The sequence below is a fragment of the Amblyomma americanum genome, chromosome 5, assembly GCF_052857255.1.
Source record: "Amblyomma americanum isolate KBUSLIRL-KWMA chromosome 5, ASM5285725v1, whole genome shotgun sequence".
NCBI classification, from domain to species: Eukaryota; Metazoa; Arthropoda; class Arachnida; order Ixodida; family Ixodidae; genus Amblyomma; species Amblyomma americanum.
Window position 1 is genome coordinate 89,746,805 of NC_135501.1, and position 20,891 is coordinate 89,767,695.

Sequence of the window (20,891 nt, forward strand, 5' to 3'; positions counted from 1 at the left end):
ACAAACTTGCCCGGTGGTGAAACTAATGACACAAATCTCCGGCACACAAAATTCTTGTCTGCCACAGCATAACACAAGAAAGTTCCAATAAAATCTAACCTGATGTCATGCTCACGTTGAGGGCATTGGTTTTGTTTCGTTCTTCAATGTTGACCGGAAGCGTTTTATAGAACTTGCCGTGATAGTGCATTTGGCCCCTGTCAAAACCAGGAAGCAGAGAGAAACAAACAAAAAATGGCAGTTTTTGATAAAAGTGCTCTTTCAGGAGCGCGTTCTTGTATTTCCGCCATACAGTAAAATGCATCACAAACAGCGGCAAATGTCTTTTATATATAGTGCATGGAACCATTCATTCAAAACACCGTGCTTGTTATAGCCTTTCCTAAAATAGTTTTACAATCACTGACACATTTTACCGTGAGCCAGGCTACTACTGCTGCTTCTCAGCTTTAATACATTGTGGTAAGAGCTCGTGCGGCGTTTTGACGTCTAAAGCAGCTGTCGGTCATCTCTGGGGCACTGGAAATGACAAAATATTGGCAGAAGATTACGCTTCTCGGCATAGCAATATTTGAGTGTCGGCGCTGCGCTACACGAACCAAGGTGGCCGCATACATAGCACGCATTGCTGCATAGAGGCGGCTGTGGGTTCCGACGTGGATAACACGCACAGCGTTCAGCCGCATATGAGCCTGGCGACAGGTGAACGGAAAGCGTGCTTACCATGCACGCTTCTATGGCGCGATCTCTCGGAAGCACTGCATACCTTATAAGCGACATCATAGCCGAGCAGACGACAGAGCGAACTTCACTACTCTCCATGCTGGCGCTTCTACCTCCATCTCCGCTTTCCTACTCCCGCTCTCTTCGCTTTCGCAGTCTTTCCTCCTCCGCTGCGCTCCACACTTGCTTACGCCGAGGGCGAGGCACGCCGCGCAAAGCCGAAATGGTCGTCTAAGAGATGCGCTCTAAAGCGCTCAGCTAAAACCTGCGCTTGTTGATATAAGTTTAAAGGAAATGTTCCAGTTCTCAGTCACAAAATTAAAACCAACTTCATCCGAAAACGGGCGGTAAGAACAGCCGCAAGTATTCTAAAACTGCCAAATTTTTGGAAGAATGATGGCGATGAGAAGAATATGTGAAAAATAAGCTGGATTCGAACGAGTGCCAGCGCTAACAGAGCAGTTTCTTTCTTCGATATATTCCACAACCTGGCCGTCGCTCCAGCGGCGACCGAGGCGTGTCCTGACAAGCGACCTGTCGGGTACTTGATGTAAATCGCCGCTCTTCTCATCTTTTTTTTTCTAGTCAGCGCTTCGAGGGGCTTCGTGCCAGGTATGGTGCTGCCATGGCTGTGCCGATGAGCTAGTCGAGTATACGGATTGAATGTCTGGACTGTGTCACCGTTGGCAGATCTGTGTACACTGCACTTGACTGCGAGAAGGTGGCCAAGGCACCCATACACATAACTAAGGTCAATGGAGAACGGTCGATTGCAATGGCTCGTGAAAGTTCGAAACAGCGAGCGACGCTGCGATCGCTGCTTATGTTGGAAAGCAGAAGCGACTTTACCAGGCGGCGCGAAATCATCGATATTGGCGATAGAAGCTGAACAGGATGCCGAGTTAGAAGGCTGGCAGTCAGCGGTAGGTGCTTAAGCTGCAGTAATACCGTGAAATACTGTGCGACTTGGGAAGAATGCCGACATCGAATAACAAAAAAGTGAAAAGACCGAGCCATTCTCAGTAGCGGCAGGGTCTGGGATATACAAGTGTGCCACTAACGCTTTATATGAGCCCTCGTAGATTGTGTTCTGGGTTCCTATTCCGGATTCTTTTACTTGAACCAGCTCTGGACAAACAAACATAGGCAGCAATTTTTCACATAAAAATTCTAAAGCAAAAAATGGGTTCACATAGCAGATGTCTTGTATCGTTCCGTATTCAAAAGCAGCCCGAGATAAATAGGGATCTTTTTTCCAGGACTGCCCACAAAGGGCATCGATCCGCGTCCAATAGAATAAACATCGCAAAGCCAAGGATGCTTGCATGTCATGGTCAATGGCATGAATTATAAGACAACAAACCCAGTCTTTACATTTCCAAGCTAAAGTTTCACATATGTTTCGCAAAGAATAAGTAGTATGTCTTTATCGCCGTCTTCCCACCTATTTGTATTTCCGTCTTAGCAGTATGTTTTCTATAAGCTATACATATAATATTCCTCTACAGGTAGAGGACCAGAAGGCGCTTCTAGCACGATTAGTCGCGAGGAAGCACTACATAGAGCTTTCTAGGCGCAGTACGGCGCCTTTGGCATGAAGGAAGGCGGAGAAAGCGAAGATAGGCAGGAAGGTCAAGAAGGACAAAAAATTGGTCTGCTAACATGCAGTGAGGGAAGCGATGAAGAGATATAGAAGTAAAAGAGAAAATGGCGCAACAAAGAAAATGATGCAATTTGCGTGCTGCAATGTCATAAGCTATCAAGCAGGACCTACGCTGTCATGAAACGGAAGAGTGTATTGCAGGCCTTCACGGCATACAATCGCCGAGTTTTGTGTCTTATAATGGTCACTTTCGTCAGGGCGCGCTTTAGAGGATGCAGCGCGCAGCAGAAATTCTTCTTTTTAGGGCTGTACGCAGGGCAAGGCACCAGGAGTGTTAAGTACGATATTATCGACCTGGATATAGCGCGTGCAGGGTTGGCAGCCTTATAGATAACAAATAATTCGTGGTTTGTGCTTTTCCTCTCTTCTGCGTATTTCCTGGTTGGCAACTAAATGAACGCTGATAAGAATGTCCGGGGCAATGAACTCCAGCTGACGTTTTGCGAAGAACAAGTCCGTTTCCAGGCGTTTTTTTGTTAGCTTGCACCCTTCTATTCCTGCTTGAAGCAGTTGACGTTCGGCCTTCGCGACGACCTGGATACCGAAGTGGGCTTTAACAGGTTTCTTCAGATGCAATGATTTAGGGATAACTTGAGAAAACTTGAAATTGAGGTTGAAGTGCAAATGCGTGCGGAATGCAGCGAGGCTGGCGGAGATGCTTACAAAACGTCGAATTTCGGATGCGCGGTTGTCCAAACTGATAGCGCAGATTGATGCAGTCGAGGGTTTGACGGCATACCGTCTGGTCAGTTATCATGGTGATGAGGATTGCTGGTCACTGGACAAAGTCAAAAGATGAAAAGACGTTTCGGGAGCACTACGGCTTCCTTGTTCGCTATCACAATGGCAAAAGTGAAAAGATGAAAAAACGTTTCGGGAGCAATACGGCTCCCTTGTTCACTATTACAAGAATGGTGAACAAGGGAGCCGTAGTGCTCCCGAAACGTCTTTTCATCTTTTGACTTTGGCCAGCGACCAGCAATCCCCATCACAATTAGTGGTTTGTGGATTCGAACCGAATCCACAAGTGGCATCGCAATTGGGCATCACATCGTGGTACACGATTTGTAAGTGGGAACTGCAGTTGAGAGTGGAGTGAATGTAGACATAGGTTCGAAAACTGGCCGGAATCCCACGAAGCAATGTGGTCTCCAGAGCAATTGTTCTAAGCCTTTCTGCTACGTCAGTGTTGTAATTGAAATGCACACAATCTCCTTCGTGGTGGGCAGTTAGAGCTGCCTCATCAGAACAGTGACTGCCTGCGATGCCGCTCTTTCCTCGAAAGAATTGGCAGACAATATTGCCTCCTTTGTTAATGTACCACTTCGATTTCCGTGGCTAGATGTCCATAGAATAGCATGGAGAAAAAAGCTCTGTAAGCCTTCAATGTATACTTTTGAATTCAACCCAAGAAAATCACACCACTGGTGAGAACGTCCTCGTGTTATAACCTCCCCAGGTGAAGGAAATCGTTCCGCAGCCATCCACTATGCCACATCTTTTTCGCTTTCTTTTTCTTCTCTTACTCTCACCTTTTTCTGTTCTCTCACAGCAAGTTTGAGGTGTCCATCTAGAAGTCAAAGAGATTGCGCCATTTCCTTTCCAAAAAAAAACAATTCTTTCCAGATTTGCATGCTCAGTGGCCGCATGAAGAGTAGTAAAACCTTCAGCGATGTCTGATGAGATGTCGTTACAATAATCGCTGTCAGCCTCAATTATGAACTGAAGAACTGATGAGGTTCACTGAGTCGTGTCTGTGTACGCGCAGCTGGCGCCCGTGCCTATCTTGCAAATATTCAACCGTGACCTGTTTTAGACAAGTCAACAATAAATCGGCTGTCTTTCTAATATCTAGTACAGAGAGCTGCACAAGACGTTGATGCACGATCTATAAGTGAGAGGTATAATGAAAATTGGGATGGAAAAAAATGGCTGTGGTTTAGCCCTGGATAAACCTGCAGTGACGTGATAGCTACAGCTGGCCGAGTGGAATTCGATCAGTCGAAATGCAAAGTCCGCCTTTCGTCGCTTCGTTTTGCTGGACGTTCCTTATTCATCTTCGTCCCTGGACGTTTCGGCTCCCACACGGGAGCCTTGTTCACAATCTCGGCTTCGCCGGCGCGCCGCGCCACCGGCAGCTGCCACGGTGGCTACGGCACCGCCACGCTGAAAGCTCGAAATGCTAACTAATGCAGGCGCGCAGCGCGCACACCAGCTGCGTGATCTGACGTCACTCCGCGCCTGTGCACTACTGACGAGGTGGGTTGCGTCTGCTCCGCAGGCGGAGCAGCGGCTCGGTGCGCGGAGCAGCTGCGGACTGCGACGTCACCCCGCGCATGCGCACAGGTGGCGGAGCGATGATGCCACGACTCAACGCGCAGCCACGCTGATCTGGTGAAGTGGCTGGCGTTGTGTAGCTATCGCTACACGATGGAGCGATGAGCTTAGATGATTTTCAGAAACGATGAGCGTGTCCTGTTTTAGCTAGGCTGATAAGCAAGTGAAAGGAAATACGAGGGATATGTCGAATATTAGCTGCCAGGGTATTACGCGAAATGCTGGAGTTGTTGGCATGCTCGTGAGCGATGAGTCTGTTCAGAACCGTGGAGAGACATTTCGGCAGTCCTAGTCGCTTGAGCATCCATTTGGCTCGCCGAGACATGAGCCCGCTAGCTTACCTTCTTCGAGACCGTAGTGGGACACAGCAAACATTCCACTATGTCGCCTGGTTAGACCCACCTGTCCCTTAACTTCATTAGATACGTCCGAGCAGCTACAGCTTGAACGCGTCGTAGAGTTCTGATGTCTCTTTATGAAATGTGTCCACTTAGATTGAGACAAAGCCGAAAGATTCTCATTGATAACGCGTTTGCAGTTTAACCAACAACCGCACAAACATTTTCGATGACTTCACACTGAGAAAGAAGGTAATGTGAACTATCACTGTTGTCTCTTATCAATGTGAGAGATATGAGCCGGCATGATAATGTTTGATGATTGACTACTCCAGGAAGCTGACGGCTCATTTGGTAGGGAATTGCTCTTCAATTTATATCATGTCGAGCATTTGTGGAAAAAATATTAAATTTCGTAACATTTTAAGCTACTATTATGGGAATATTGAAGATAATCGTCTGTTCTTCTGATGCGTCGCAATATGCTTCTTTTAAAGTTTTTTCATCGTTCGTAATGAGCGGTTAAGTCTTCAATAGAAAACCAATGGGAAACTTTTTTGACTGTATCGTAGACGTAAGAGCAAAAAATAAATGGTAGCCGCAGATGAGAGATCTGCGGTTGTATTGATTTTTTCTCAGGGAAATCTTACAATACATAAAAACATGTGCTCCTAAACTCTGTGTAAAATGCTTTTCTTCAGTGTTCTTGGGCATAATAAAGTTTGATGCGGCATGCGGCTAGTATAATGAGGCATATCCTAGCCAGGTGTCCGTAGGAAATAGTTTTGCATTTTAAGTGCTACATGTCTATTAAATATTGTGAAACTTTATCGTTTCTTAAATGCGAGGGAGGTTTCCATTGGGGTTGATGGAGGAAAGGTTTAGTGTACTTATCCCCAATATTGGCGATCACCTCCAAGTTGCACGCTTTATCGGTTTTGCTCCTTTCTTTTCTATTATATTTAATGACCCGCGTAACAATTCATCGCCGACATAGCTTTTAGACTTGGAAAATAGTATGCACTGACTGACAACATTTTCTTTTCTGCTCTAAAAAAGGTGGTAGGTACGAAATAGCAGGCCCTGTTTTTATCCACCCGGACTTGCATTAATGTCGGCTTGGCAAAGTAATAAAATAGTAATGAAGAAAATGAAATACCTCGCCCTGTTTTGGTCGCCTGCGTTATGCTTATAATTTACAGCGGAAATCATTTAAGCCTTTTCTACTCCTAAAACTGTCCCTTAAGGGATGTTACTGCTTCCACTGGCATTCAAATATGTCTGAAGTGACGTTCATGCCAGGACATGCCACTTCTCAAAAAGATCCTTCCGCCGTGCTGAGAGCGCATACGAAAGATAATTTCTGGAGGCAGGGGCTAAACTAAAAGGACCTATAAAAGAATCGTCTACAGCTTGCGCAGCTGTATAAAAGATTGTCCAAAATTGTTTTGGAAGTTTCGTTAAAATTTCTGAGTTATATATGATAACGGCCCATTAGTGTTTATACCGAGTACATGTTCTAAAAATCGAGCCCATAATACACAACTATATATTTTTTTCAATACCTCTTTCCGCGCCTCGTGCTGCAGTCAGATGCCGGTTTAGCGCGAATACTATCACGCGTGACGTCAGGCTTAAGGGGCTGTCATTTAGTAGCGAATGCCGCAACGTTGTTAGTAGATGAAACAGGTAAAGAAGGTGGGTGGCACGGCCAGCTGGAGACGGATGCGCGTCGCGCCGTGGTAGTAGAGCAAACGGCAAAAATAATAAACCAAGCTGGCTGACGTATGTTTAGGCACAGCGAGTGAGCAGCCTGCAAATGCTATTTATTTCTGGCTCGCTCCTGTGTGTGGGTCGTAAGCGAAAGCAAAGGGTATTCTTTTTCATTTGGCGATATCTCTTCTGCTACGTGCGCTATATCAGAACTGTTTGCTGTGCGGTGATGAGTGACTATATATATATTGCCCTCTTCCTTTGCCTACCTTCGGCAGAAGTCATTAGTTGGGCCCTTTACATAGGCAGTCATCTAATCTCAGTAGATATTAGCACTGCCCGCTCAACTGACAACGCATCTTCGTATCTTTATTGATTGAGAAGGGGTTCAAGCTGGCAGCTGCCAATGAAGTTCCTAACAGTTTTAAAGCCCTTCGCTGATCATAAACGCGAATACGACAAAATTGATTATAAATTTTGGTGAAACGCCTGTATAGCACTGTCGCCGTTCGCCTGTCGCTTTGGTCTGCTTAATGCGTGTTCAAGTGTCCGCACTTACGTAATATGGGGAAGTTGTCTCGTATTCTCGGAATCGCGAACTTGCAAGTGACGATCCTGTCGGCTGTGAAGCTTTCGCTCAGCTTAATTTGCTGCGCATATGCTCGATATTGACATAGTGGTTCGTTGCGTTCCCGTTCGTAGCGACGTTTTCGAAATATGTCCGCATACGGCTCGTGCAACCTGTCTTCTGTGCCATGGATAACACATACAGATTCGCGGTAAGCTTTAAATGCATGGGCCACCAAGCGATACAGTCATGATGAAACGACTGCCGTTCCGACTCGTGGCAATGCCACCATGCAGAAGACCCCGCTTCCCCGGTCGACAACGAATTTCACTTGACCTCTCACTATCACCTTGCGTTGCGCAAATGCTTCCCTGTAGAAAAACAGTTTCATCCATTAAAAATTCACATTGAAGCATAAGTGGTTACAGAGACTTTGCACAGGTTCTGCCTCCAGGAGCCACGCATTGAATTTCCGTAAAAGGAGAATACGGCGAAATTTGTTTTAAATTTCAAGGCACTGTTTCGGTATCTTTTGCCACAGTTTATGTGGCATAGGCATCCTCGTAGTGAAGTGCATATAATCAAGGCGAGCCAGGTGCTCGTAGGTTATATCCGAATCCTCCAGCATTCCAAGGCTACGTGCAGTACTGAAGGTTGCTGAATATTAAAATATGGAATTGCAAATATTGGTACCCGTTGGGTCATTTCGAGACTTACTTGCTACCGCTCATGGAGGTGTAGTAGCTTGTGTAGTTCATGCCACTTTCATTAATATCTTCAATGTCAAAGTAAGTGCACTTTCTTCCGCTGGTCTTGTCTCTTACAAAATTCTGGGTATGCAGCCAAAGACGTTTTGAGATCCTAAATGCCTGAAAGGAAGTTTGAAACTTATTGTTAATTATTATCACAGTATTGAGGTCAGGGAATGGGCGCCCTTTAAGTATTGGGTTTGATCGCTTTGGCATTGCCAACGAATTTTTGGCCTCATAACTCCTTGAGCACTATCGGCAATCTAATGCTCTCTTCTGAGCTAGATTTGTCACGATGAAAACTCAGTGTTGGCTAATTATTTCTGCCGAAACAAAACTTGTGCGTTGCCATCACTAGATTCTCCGAGAAGGCATAGAAACTACTACTCCTTTCAGAACCTGAAAGGCAGCGTTCTTCGCTTACTCAACATAATCCACCTAAGTACTTCGAATGCAGGCGTAAGTCATCCCTTATTTATCTGTAAACAACCCTGCCTTGTGCTAGCTGCGGCCACCTTACCGCAGCAAATTTCGAAGCTTCTCCGCCCAAGTGACTTTTAACCAGCCCCGCTACGCTTTCCTTCTTTTAGAATCCTAGCAGTAGCCATTAACAACCACTGGTTATCCTTTATTCAAGTGGAATGCCCTGCCCGTGCACATTTGTTCGTGATGATTTCGGCAAGTATGTAATTAACTGCGATTGTTGCCTGACCCACTCTGCTCTCATCCTGTCTCAATCTTACACCTATTGTTTTCTTTTCCTTAGCTCACTGCGCTATCATCAATTTAATTTCAATCCTTTTCGTTGACCAGTACGCGTACGTCCCATAGGTGTGTACTGGAGAAGGCAAAGCTTTTATAGGCGTGTATGCGCCGAAGTCCGAGAGGCAGCGTTTTTGCGGTGCATGTATCACGGTGCAAGGCTGCACGCACACCTAATCGGCTTAACGCCGCCTGCTTCAGTTTGCACTGTTGAAGCTGCAAAATGCACCACAAAATCGCGGTAATGAAGTTACATGCATACCCCAAAAACTTTCCTCTTGAGTGAAGTTAAAATCTCGTTTTGATGACCTTAGAATCCCCGCGAAATCCACTTCATCTGATTCTTATTCCAATAGTTGATGCACTCCTGTAGCCCGCATCTGCGGTCAATACCAGCCCCATGTGATGTATTCTCTTACAGGTTCCAACACTTGGCGGTCTATGGTAAACTGCTGCATTCCTCCATTGCTGTTGAACCTTATTTTAGTGTTTGTATTAATTTTTAAACTAACTGTTCAGCTTCCCTTCCTTAGGCGATCTATCATGCCTTGCAACGTGACCTCATCTTGGAATAGCTAAGTAGTCCCAATTCTTGTCAATACCGTCCTGTAAATAGGTCGTCTAGATACGCGGTAGATATTACTGGAGAGGTCTTGTCTGCTTCCTTGACGGCCTTTCTGCTCTGCATTGTATAATTTTTTTTTGTGTGTGACAGACTAAGATTTTTTAACCTCTACCCAAGGATTTATGTTATTTTTAATATATCTTTATTTTAATATTTAGGAAAAGTACGTCGTTCAGGTCTGTGCAGTTTTATGATACAGGTTGGCGAATTTAGGGCGATGCACCTGAATAATTAGACAAAAAATTAGATTAACTAACTAATCACCACTTGTATTCAAAATATTAATGGACATGACAACATTTTGAAATTGAAAGCCCTCGACATCTGACATAAGCCTGTGGATAAATTTCCTCAAACCGCATTGTGGATCGAAATAGTGGATGCTGCAAATTCGCAGCTGAGGGCTTGTTAAGTTGTATTTCCCGCATTGCATATTGCCAAACTGATGACGCAGCAGGTGGCAGTGTCGGCGAAGTAAACTTTTTCACCTCACCTATTACGCAGTCTGCTCTTGGTGCATAAAAACACGAGCAAATAATAATAAAAATTTATTTTTTGGTACATACTGTCAATCTCATATGGGATTATAACAGGAAGGGCATAAGTTGAACAGTCTAATAAATAAGCACAATAAGGCAAGCAAGCATAACACAAAGGTAAACACTCAGCGTTGTGAGGGTAAGATGTTTAACAAGAACTCAAGAATAGAAGTAAAAAATGTATAAACTTTCAAATGGACGGAACAGACAACAGTAATCAAGGAACAGAGAACAGACACTGGAAGCCAATGAATCAATATTTTAAAAATGAAAGGCAAAAATGTAAGGTAATGCAACGGAAGAACATGTAGAAATGAGCACACAATGAACACGATATGTACCTGACTGGAAGGCGGGTACATATGCAAAGGTGCGTAAAGCATTTATTCCGTACCCAGTTGGTGTTCGACGAGGGCTACAAAGTTATTTAATGATGAGCAGCTTGTGATGGTTGGGTCAAGGGTATTCCATTCGCGTATGCTTAGCGGGAAGAATGAGTGTTTAAAGCAGTCGGTCCGGAAAGTGTACTCGTTTAAAGTATGAAAGTGCTTATGGCGTGTGGGCCTGGTATCTGTAAAGGATAAATATGTAGAAGTGTCACTATGCAGCTGATTATTGAGCAACTGGTGCATGAATCTAAGACGTGCTAGTTTGGCTCTCTTCTGCAAGGTAAGCATACCAGCTTTCTGGAGTAAATCAGTTGGTGAGTCAGTTTGGCTATATTTATTAAAAATGAATCTGATTGCCTTCCTTTGTACTTGTTCTAGTTTACTTACATGTTGTTTAGTAGAGGGAAACCAGACAATATTAGAGTATTCAAGAATTGGCCTTACAAGGGTATTATAGGCTAATAGTTTTGTCTCTGATGGGGCTAGATTGAGGCGCCTTCTCAAGAAGACGAGTCTTTTTAGAGCCTTGGATGTAATGTGAGTTATATGGGAGTTCCAACTAAGGTCATGGGATATGATTACACCAGGGTATTTGTGTTCTACGACTTGGGGGTGTGGGATATTATTAATGACATACTGAGATGCTGATTTTTGTATTTTCCTGGTTATTGATAACGCGGCGGATTTTTTTACGTTTAGGTTCATTTGCCAATCATTACACCATTTATTTACTGTTTCAAGGTCGTCGTTCAGAGCTACATTGTCTGCGGCTGAACTGATCCCGCGGTATATTATGCAATCGTCGGCAAAGAGCCTGATGTTAGAACAAATAATTGACGGTAAGTCATTAATATAGATGAGGAACAAGACAGGGGCAGATGCGCAACCTTGTGGTACTCCGGATGTTACAGGCACTAAGTTCGAGTTTTCCAGGCTAAGCGAGACGTATTGTGATCTGTTTGTTAAATAGTCTTTGATCCAAGTAATTATGGGGCTATTTCCTAATGCAAATTCCAGCTTCAATATTAGTTTACGATGGGATACGCGGTCAAATGCTTTCGAAAAATCTAATAGTAATAGGTTTATTTTTCTTTGATTATCGATACCGGAGGATAAATCATGCACTAATTCAATTAGCTGCGTAGTTGTGGACAACCCCCTTCGAAATCCGTGCTGTAATGGTGATAAGATGTGTTCCCGTTCCAGGTATGTCGTTATATGTTTTAGGATGATGTGTTCCAGGAGTTTACAAGTCGTGGAAGTGAGTGAGATGGGCCTGTAGTTTGCGACATCTTCCTTGTTTCCGGATTTGTGTATCGGTATTATTTTTGCAATTTTCCACTCATTCGGAAGAGCACAGGATGACAATGATTTGTTAAAGATGATGCATAGATATTTGGCTGCCCATTCGGCATATCTCTTAAGAAATGAGTTCGGCAGGTTGTCTGGGCCTAGTCCTTTCTTTGTGTCTAAAGCAAGTAATAAATTTAGTATTCCTGACTCGGTCACAGTGAGTGGTTCTAGCTGCTTTTCGTTGCTGTAGTTTAAGTGTGGATCAAAACCGTTATCTTTAGTAAAAATCGATTGAAAGTAGTTGTTTAGGGATGTGGCAGTAATATGGTGCACTTCTCTTGAGTCTTCAGGTTCACTCTTTTTAGGGTTTATATAATCCCATAATAATAATAATAATAATAATAATAATAATAATAATAATAATAATAATAATAATAATAATAATAATAATAATAATAATAATAATAATAATAGTAATAATAATAATAATAATAATAATAATAATAATAATAATAATAATAATTGGTTTTGGGGGAAACGAAATGGCGCAGTATCTGTCTCACATATCGTTGGACACCTGAACCGCGCCGTAAAGGAAGGGGTAAAGGAGGGAGAGAAAGAAGAAAGGAATAGAGGTGTGCCGTAGTGGAGGGCTCCGTCATATTTTCGACCACCTGGGGATCTTTAACGTGCACTGACATCGCACAGCACACGGGCGCTTTAGCGTTTTTCCTCCATAAAAACGCAGCCGCCGTGGTCGGGTTCGAACCCGGGTACTCCGGATCAGTAGCCGAGCGCCCTAACCACTGAGCCACACGAGCAAAGGCATGTTACGAATATGCCCTCTGCGAAATTCGATTCACGAGCTTTCGAAAGTGTATTTTTTACGTTCCACGTTTCAAGCCCATTGCCAAATAAAAATTTTGAATTCAGGCCATAATAAGGAAAAAAATAGCGGAAGACGTGGCAACAGGCTCAGTGTATTTCTGATATAGTTCATGCCACGTTGTCTTGTCGACATTAAAAACGCCTTATCTGCAAAATTAATGACGCTAAATTCACCTGAAAAGAAAAAAATAAATGTTCCTAGCACAGAAGTTAAAAAAGTGCGGGTTTGAAGTGCATTCAATTAAATACAAAAGGACCAAAAGGGTTATGATCACTGTATCTCACTTCATATAGTGCCTCCATATCCTGCCCCAGTGTAAGATACGCGACCATATTAAGTCCATTTCAGTTTTGGTGTTGTTTTTCATGGTGTACAATTTATTTAGCTGTTCTTCAGTTCGGGGAAGAAAGTATGCATAATCGGAAAACTATTTCATTTTTCCGCCACTACTAATAAATTTCTCCGGCTATTGCTGGAGCCAATGTCGCTGTCAACCACTCTCTGGTCGCATCCCATCTTATTGCCTGTATTGTCGTTGAAGACGCTCACGATTAGGGTGTGCTGCATTTTATTATGCTCAATGCCTATTCCAGATTTTATGAATGCGCACATCTATTTAGGGTAGTAGAATTTGTCTGTGTTGTCAGTTATGTCCTTATTGATCAAGAATCGCGCACCTATAGCTCTGGGCTTTCCGTTAAACCTCGATAACATAATAAATCGCGCATGTTACTTATTACTCTACACGTTTCATGTGTCCTCCTCACCTACTCTTAATAACCAGAACAGCGCGCACTAAGACACGGACACGAAGGAAGACACGACACACACGAGCGCGTGTCGTGTCTCCCTTCGTGTCCGTGTCTTAGTGCGCGCTGTTCTGGTTATTATGAGTTACCAACTCGCCCAAGCATCTGTTTTAACCTACTGTTAACCTCCCTAAGCCCTATCATATTCCATTGACTGCGTGCTACTTCTTGTTTACAAGTATTAGTCTGTCGTTTTTTGGGTTCTGTACTAGCGTTCAGTGTTACTAGGTTCAAAGTTCAATAGCGACCTGCCGAGATCTGGTGGCTTTGGGCAGCCTCGTTTTCGTAGCAGCTCTGACTGCCGCCACTAGGGTAGGGAAGGTGTATGAGCCTAAAATTATGTTAATGTGAGGTGATTAGTAGAGTGCCCTCGGGAATATTGATTTATTTGGCGTGCATAAATTCCACACTAGTGCGCTAATTTTTCTGCGTGTTTCAAAATTTTATGCTGTTTACGTTCTCACTGTCGTATTAGTGCAAGGATGCAATTAAGGCTATCTTTCTGCCACTCTTTCTACTCAAATTTGGACCCACTTTCGTATGTGTGCCTATCCAAAAGCGTATTTAACGGAGTTGCGTGAGTTCACAAGGTGCTGCTTAAAGGCGATAAAAATGTTGTTTTCTATTTATGGCAAGTGTTGGTCACACTTATGGAGCGTATGAGCGCGTTGCACATCGATACACTTGTTCGCGACTAAATAGAAATAAGCCAATCATGAGGTTTTCCCCTGGATCATGCACCTCTAGAATGTCGCCTGCTGAGGCTTTGACTGCAGCAGCGCGCACGCCGGTGGCGCCACCTCGCTCGTGCGCAGTGAACTACTAATGGCGCAACATGGCCTCTGAGATAACACGCCCACGCCAGGGGGCGCGGATCATCTTGCAGGCCAAGGGCACAAGAGCGCAATGGATGGACGGACGGACGGATGCCGGACGGATGGAGCATGAGCCATTAAAGGCTTTCGCCATAAAAGCTGTCGGGCCCAACACGCCTGGGCTTATAATGACAAACTAGATAAAGTTTCGGCGTTTCTCAGACGTGGTGCCGACGCGAACGCGGGTGGCAGTTCGGGCCGACTCTCCATAGCGTCGGAACTCGGATACCCGCCGGATGCCTTGGTGGAGGTGCGTCTCACCTCCAATCTCCAGAAAATGGTAGAAGCGACGATACCTGCATGGAGACCAAATGCTCGGCATCGGTCCCTGCAGCTATCAGCAGCTGCATGAAATTGAAATCTACCCGAACGAGCCGGTGGTTCGAGAGGATCCGAGCCTTCAACAGGCAAAAGAAAATTATCGGCAATCCCAGAGACGCGTAATCGGAGGACTCCAGCCCCGCACTCCCACCCGGTTCTGGCTGTGGGCCGGAGTCTTGTCAGCCGCCATCTCTCACCTCCAATTATATTGATGCCAGGAAGGCCTAACAAGCGTTCGCCTCCTCCGAAAACACACAAATTGGTAACCGTAACGAACTGGAATTCTAGAGGCTTCAAGGCTCGGCAGCAACGCGTGAACCTGCGCCTCTACCTAGAAACTTTCGAGGCCTTCCCCGCCGTGGTCGCCCTCCAGGAGCCAAGAGCGGCGGCCAAGTTACTAACTACCCGACGTTCTAGCGAGACCCCTCGTCGTGTCTCCACGTAACCAAGTCGTACACAGCAACCGAAATTGACCTCGATCTCAATATACCGTACTCGTACGCCATGGCAAGGGTCCTTACCCTTCGCCGATCGTATCCTCCCCTGCATGTACTTAATGTATACTGCTCCCCAAAACTGAAGCGAGTGACCTCTTTAGCCGTGCACTTAAAGAGGCGGGTCGCGACCCCCTGCTGATTGTGGGCGACTTCAACGCCCCTAGCCAGGTATGGAGCTATCGTAAGGAGGAATTACGCGGACGCATGCTGGAGGAGTTGGCGTCCGCACTGGGGCTCACCCTCCATACCGACCCGGCATTCCCTACCCTCGCAGGCAACACTGTGAGCCGAGACACATGCCCGGACCTCACCTTAACTCGCAAACATAAGACACGCAGACTGGATCAACACCGTGAATTCCCTCGGCAGCGACCACTGCATCGTCAACACCACTGTTTATGCACGCCCTCTAAAAGCGCCCCACCACGCGAGCACGCATCCCCAATTGCGCCCCCTTTCGCACAAATTTCCCCTCGGACGCCAACACGAACATCACAGAGCAGGGCTACACGAAATGATTCCGGTCACTAATATCGCACCTTCGCTCCCACGATAAGCAGATACAGCTCCCAGAGGTGGTCACGGACGTGGGCAGCCACCTCCTTCACCCCTGGGTAGCGCATCGCGGCCTTATGCGCCGCTGAAAGCGCCAGACACAAGAAACTCAAAGCCCGCATTGCGGACCTCACCCAGCAGGCAGCGGAGCACGCGGCCTAACTCGCTGACTCCAACTGGGTGGACCGCTGCAACACGGCGGCGAGGCAGATGTCGAGCCGCAACACGTGGCGGCTCTTCCGAGCCCTCATCAACCCAACACATACCCGCACAGAAACGAGGAAGCAACTACACAAAGCGATGCACTCATTCCAAGGAAATAAAACGAAGTTGGCCCAGGCGCTCCGGGATCGCTACCTGTGCACAACTCAGGACTCCTGCAGATCGGCCTACTCCTACGCAGGCAGGAAAAACTCGAAGTTGGACAAGCCTTTCTATCTTTACTACCTGCGGGCCAGTCTGGCCAAAATGAAGAGGGGCACCGCGCCGGGCCGGGACATGGTCACCGTCAAGCTTTTGGCGAAACTTCCTGATTAAGCGTACCAGTGCCTTCTAGATTACACCAATGCGATCCGGACGGGGCAAATCCCTCTCCCCACTAACTGGAAGACGGCCCTTCTCACCTTCGTTCCGATGGCCGGGAAATCGATCGACACGGACAACCTCTGCCCCATCTCTATCACCTCGTGTGTGGGCTAATTGATGAAGACGATGGTGCGGGATCGGCTGTCCGAATAATCGAACACAACACCTTCGCGGACACCATGTTCGAGCTTCGCCAGCACAGATCCGCACAGGATGCCCTGCTCCAACTCCACCATGTAATCTTGAACCCCATCACCTACCCCCAAATCGATAAAATTGTCCTTGAGCTTGACCTGAAATGAGCGCTTGACAACGTAACCCACGAGGTCATACTCTCACACTTGAGCCAAACTCACTGCGGTACCGATACCTTCAATTACGGGAAAGAGTGTCTCGCAGACAGACAGTCCTACAACCGAATACAGGACCAAGAGCATGGACTTTTCCCGCTCGGTACGAGAGGCACACCACAAGGCGCGGTGATGTCCTCTCTACTATTCAACATAGCCATGATGCGCCTACCTGCCCTGCTGGGTACGGTCGAAGGGGCCCAGCACGCGCTGTACGCCGACGACATCACCCTCTGGGCTACGCAAGGATGCCTAGGGGACATGGAGACCAGCCTGGAAACTGGCGCCAGCATAGTGGGCCGCTATGCCCGAGACTGTGATCTGCAATGCTCCCCGCAGAAATCAGAATTCGTGCATCTGCGCACCTCACGCACATGCCCGACACAAATCCATCTCTCCTTGCAAAGCGATCCCTTTCAGGAATCCAAGGAAATCAGAGTCCTCCGCCTCTTCATACACAATCAGCGATGCTGCGGCACAACACTCGCCAAGCTCCGGCAGGTGGGGGACAAGGTGGGCCGCATGGTCAGCCGGGTTTCCAACAAGCGCGGTGGGTTACAATGCAAAGACGCCTTGCAGCTGGCGAACACATTCGTGACCAGTCGAATCTTGTATTCGACTCCCTACCTTCGCCTGCGGAAACAGGAACAGGATGCCCTTGAGGTCATCTTCTGAAAAATCATGAAACTGGACCTCCCGGTCTCTACATCTACCAGCCACCTCATGGAACAGTGGATGGCGAACGCTTTCAGCGAGCTTAGAGAGGCCCACCTCAACAACCAATACACTCGTCTCACAAAGACAGGGTTGGCTCGCCGCCATCTAGCCCATCCTCACATCCAGCATGCCAAATTCACAGAGGAGAGATGCCACCTATCCGTACACTGGAGACGCGCCCTCCTCGTGCGGCCTCTCCCCACCAACATGTCCAAAGAGAACTATAATGGCAGGCGCCTAGCGCGGGAGGAAGCCTTGCACCGCCATTTTGGAAGCAATCCAGGAGTCTTCTACCTGAACGCCTCCGGCGCGCACCCCAGAAGGTGGCACACGGCCGCGGTCGTCCACGAAGGCAAAACAGTAGACGGCCTTACTTTCAAGGCCCAGTCAGCAATTCACGCAGAAGAGGTTGCCATCGCCCTGGCAGCCTCCGACTCCTCCTCAAAATACATAATCACTGACTCGCGAGGGGCTTGCCGAAACGTTGAGCAAGGGTGGGCTACTCCCCTGGCTTATCGCATCTACCAGAATTGTAGCCGAGACTCGGATGCTGCGCACCGATCTCTTGTTTGGGTTCCAGGTCACCAAGGCCTCTGCGGAAACGAAGCAGCTGACGCCTCTGCCCGCGCGCTTTCTCTCCGGGCATTTCCCACGGTACCCAACGCGGACCAGGACTCCGATTTCAATCCGGTTTACACTTTTAAAGAAAGATGCGATTATTATAAATCCATGCTCCAAACTCTTCCAGCGAGCGGGTACTCCTGCGTCTGCTCACTAACACGATGCTGTACCGTGCAACTCTAAAGCATTTCAATCCCCAATTCGACGCGCGGTGCTCGCACTATGGGGAGGTGTCTGACACCAACCACATGGTGTGGGCCTGCCAGCAGAACCTATTCCCACTCCCTATCCCAAGCCTTACCCGAGAGGACTGGGAGGCGACCCTGTCCGGCTGCTGTGCCCTCGAGGCCCAAAGGGCCTTAACGCAGCACGCCCGGGCTGCGGCAACCGCCAATGGGGTGCCTGACTAGGCATCCAACCTAGTGATTGTAAAGGCGTGACCCTTCAGGTCACGACCCCCAACACATCTCACTATCATTATTAATGTTTTCACCACCACCACCAGACGTTGTGGCCGGGGCCGGCCAATCGGTGCCTCGCGCACTCCTCACATGACTATTATTAGGCTCTCGTTTCGTATGAGCTGCCTTAGACAAGGTGACCTGATGCTTAGACTATAATAAACCAGGCTCTCAGGCACAAGCGCAATGGCTCAAGGCTTTGCTCACAATCTCTGCTCTCAAGTAGAGGCGCAGCGGATGCTCTAAATGCTTATTGTAACGCCACAATATCTTCGGGGATACAAAAACAGTTGCAGTCTTAACTTGCGAAACTGACATTTATTTGTCCTGCTCTTATGAGGGAATGCATTTCAGCAGTTTTTAATATTGCAGGAAAAGAACGGACCCTGCATCTGCACTTTTAGATGATGAAAGGTAAATGCGATGAACAATAAACTAGTAGAGATTTCAGGCAAAGAGTCTGCAGCAGTCAAGAGTTTCTGTGTAATTAATACCTCTACGAAGAACACGGATTTCAAATGCCCCATACACTGCTGTCCATACCTAGATTAATGGTTGTAAATGTAAGTGCATGATGGTATCCCAGTCATGGCTGAAAGACGGGCCGCCTTTCAAGCCTTGCGCTAAGCAGGTTGTTCGCCTAAACAATGGTAGTCGTCAGTGCTCCCAATCCGAGCTGTTCGGTTATACCACACATTTTTCACGCCACCAACATATGAATCATGCGAAAATCCTTCTCGAAAAGAAAGACTTAATGTAGAGGCTCAGATATCTAAAAATGGCTTGTGTATGGGGCCACAAGCACAAAACGTAGCGCCATCCATTGGAGTACTGTGCCTCATGCATTCCAAATTCATGTGACCGTTCGTTAGGATGCGGTGTGAGTCGCGACCAGCCCCTCGAATTAGAATAAGCGCACATGCGAGCAACATGATATTGCCGCTTCATAATTTAATGTCATATACGTGTGTAGTGATGTAATACGTGGTTAATGTCACCCGAAGAAAAAAAAGCCACTCCCTGAAAGAAAAAAATATTACTGAAAAGAAAATGTATACTTGGAGAAAAAATTTGCTCCAAAAATTCTTTCTGTGTATGGAATCCAATATGTGAAGCACTTCAATGGTACGCGGTGTCCGGAATAACATGTCTCTAGCGCAGAAAAAAAAGGTTTTAGCCTAATGTTAATGCATGGACGTTGACGTCAATAATATTTTGGCGTGAAGATTACCTTGTAGATGTCTTGGCTGTCATAGTAGTAGGTTTCTTCGTCAATACGTCTTCCCGCGTGAGATCCGATTTCCAAGAAGGGAAGGGTTATCGCTAGTAAAGCTGCTGCGTTAGCAATGAGACGGTGCATTGAAATAAGAGTACGCGCCATGAACACTTTCTCTTCTTGCGGCTGACCGTAGCGTTCACCGACAAAGCAGACGTGAGAACTGCAAGAACGCTCCCTTCGGGTGACTTTTAAATACTGCTAAAATGACGGCATGCCGGTTTTTAACCACAAATGTAAAAAAATATGGGTATTGTCACCCAGTGAGATCTATCACTCAATATTTTTATTTTTTTGCTTGAGGCATAGTGTTCACTTCTAGGCAGAGCCACATGTTAGATACACGTAGAATCATCGTCGAAAAGAAAGCAGTGATTGATGTGACGCAGCAAAGGAACCACAGAAGACAAGCGCTTTGCTCTTAGGCCCACAGCTGTTTTCTTTTTATCCAGAGAGGTGGACACTAAAAGAGGGATTGTTTGTGGACTACTAAGAATGCCTATTTTTCACCTTCACTTGTGCCGAATAAAGCGCATTCATTCGCGCTTTATGCAATAAGCACCACAATGAATAGTTAAATTTACGTTAATAATTATCGATACAATTTCATTTCAAATATGTTCACAAGTGCTCAGTTACGACGTTTGACTAACGCGTTTGTCGCAATATGTAAACACACGAAATATAGCACCTAGTTTTTTTTTTATTAATTTTACCTCAAGACCATGGGGACATAAAATTTAAACATGGTTGTATACTTCTCGGCGTAGAACACTGACCTTCGAGAAGATGAGTAAACACGGAACCAGTCAGAGAACCTAGTCTTCCAGAGAGATACCTAGATGTTTCATCAAGGCATATCTGTGCAAAGAAGTGTGTCCGTTAAATTTCGTGCCTTCATCGATATCTTTGTATTAAGCCAGAAAAGTTCAAGCTCCCTGTTAACGAAAGAGAATGGTATCAGTGTGCTGCAATGAATTCGCGCACTCGAGAACCTGCTCAACGTCATCATATAATGAAGATGGGCTCAGTGTATGATATCTATTCAAATATAATTTTTTGTACAATTTTGCGTGTTATTTTAGAATCTTCCTTTCTTTCACGTAACATTTTTGCGTCTATAGCTCTCTGCGCTGTGGTTTCTTTAAGTTGAGCCCTTTTCGTTAGCCTCCACGATTCTGTCCGAGGGGTGAGTGCCGTTAAGATAGAGCTCTTATATACTTTTCTCTTGAGGGT

General features: G+C 46.2%; 1 protein-coding gene across 6 annotated transcripts in view; it reads right to left on the reverse strand.

Annotated features, from left to right (window-relative positions):
• The window catches only part of LOC144134869 (uncharacterized), a 60,422-nt gene extending 40,573 nt beyond the window's left edge, over positions 1-19,849 (reverse strand). For 4 of the 6 annotated variants that reach the window (XM_077667684.1, XM_077667681.1, XM_077667679.1 and 1 more), the window contains exons 1-3: positions 19,611-19,848; positions 8,060-8,211; positions 100-197 (exon numbers count right to left, since the gene is read on the reverse strand). In XM_077667684.1, coding sequence (XP_077523810.1) covers positions 100-197; positions 8,060-8,211; positions 19,611-19,760 — 400 coding nt within the window. In that variant the 5' untranslated portion in view covers positions 19,761-19,848. Of the gene's footprint in view, positions 1-99; positions 198-8,059; positions 8,212-19,610 lie in introns of all 6 variants that reach the window. The other 2 variants (XM_077667682.1, XM_077667680.1) reach the window with 1 other exon arrangement.
• Between the last annotated feature and the right edge of the window lie 1,042 nt (positions 19,850-20,891).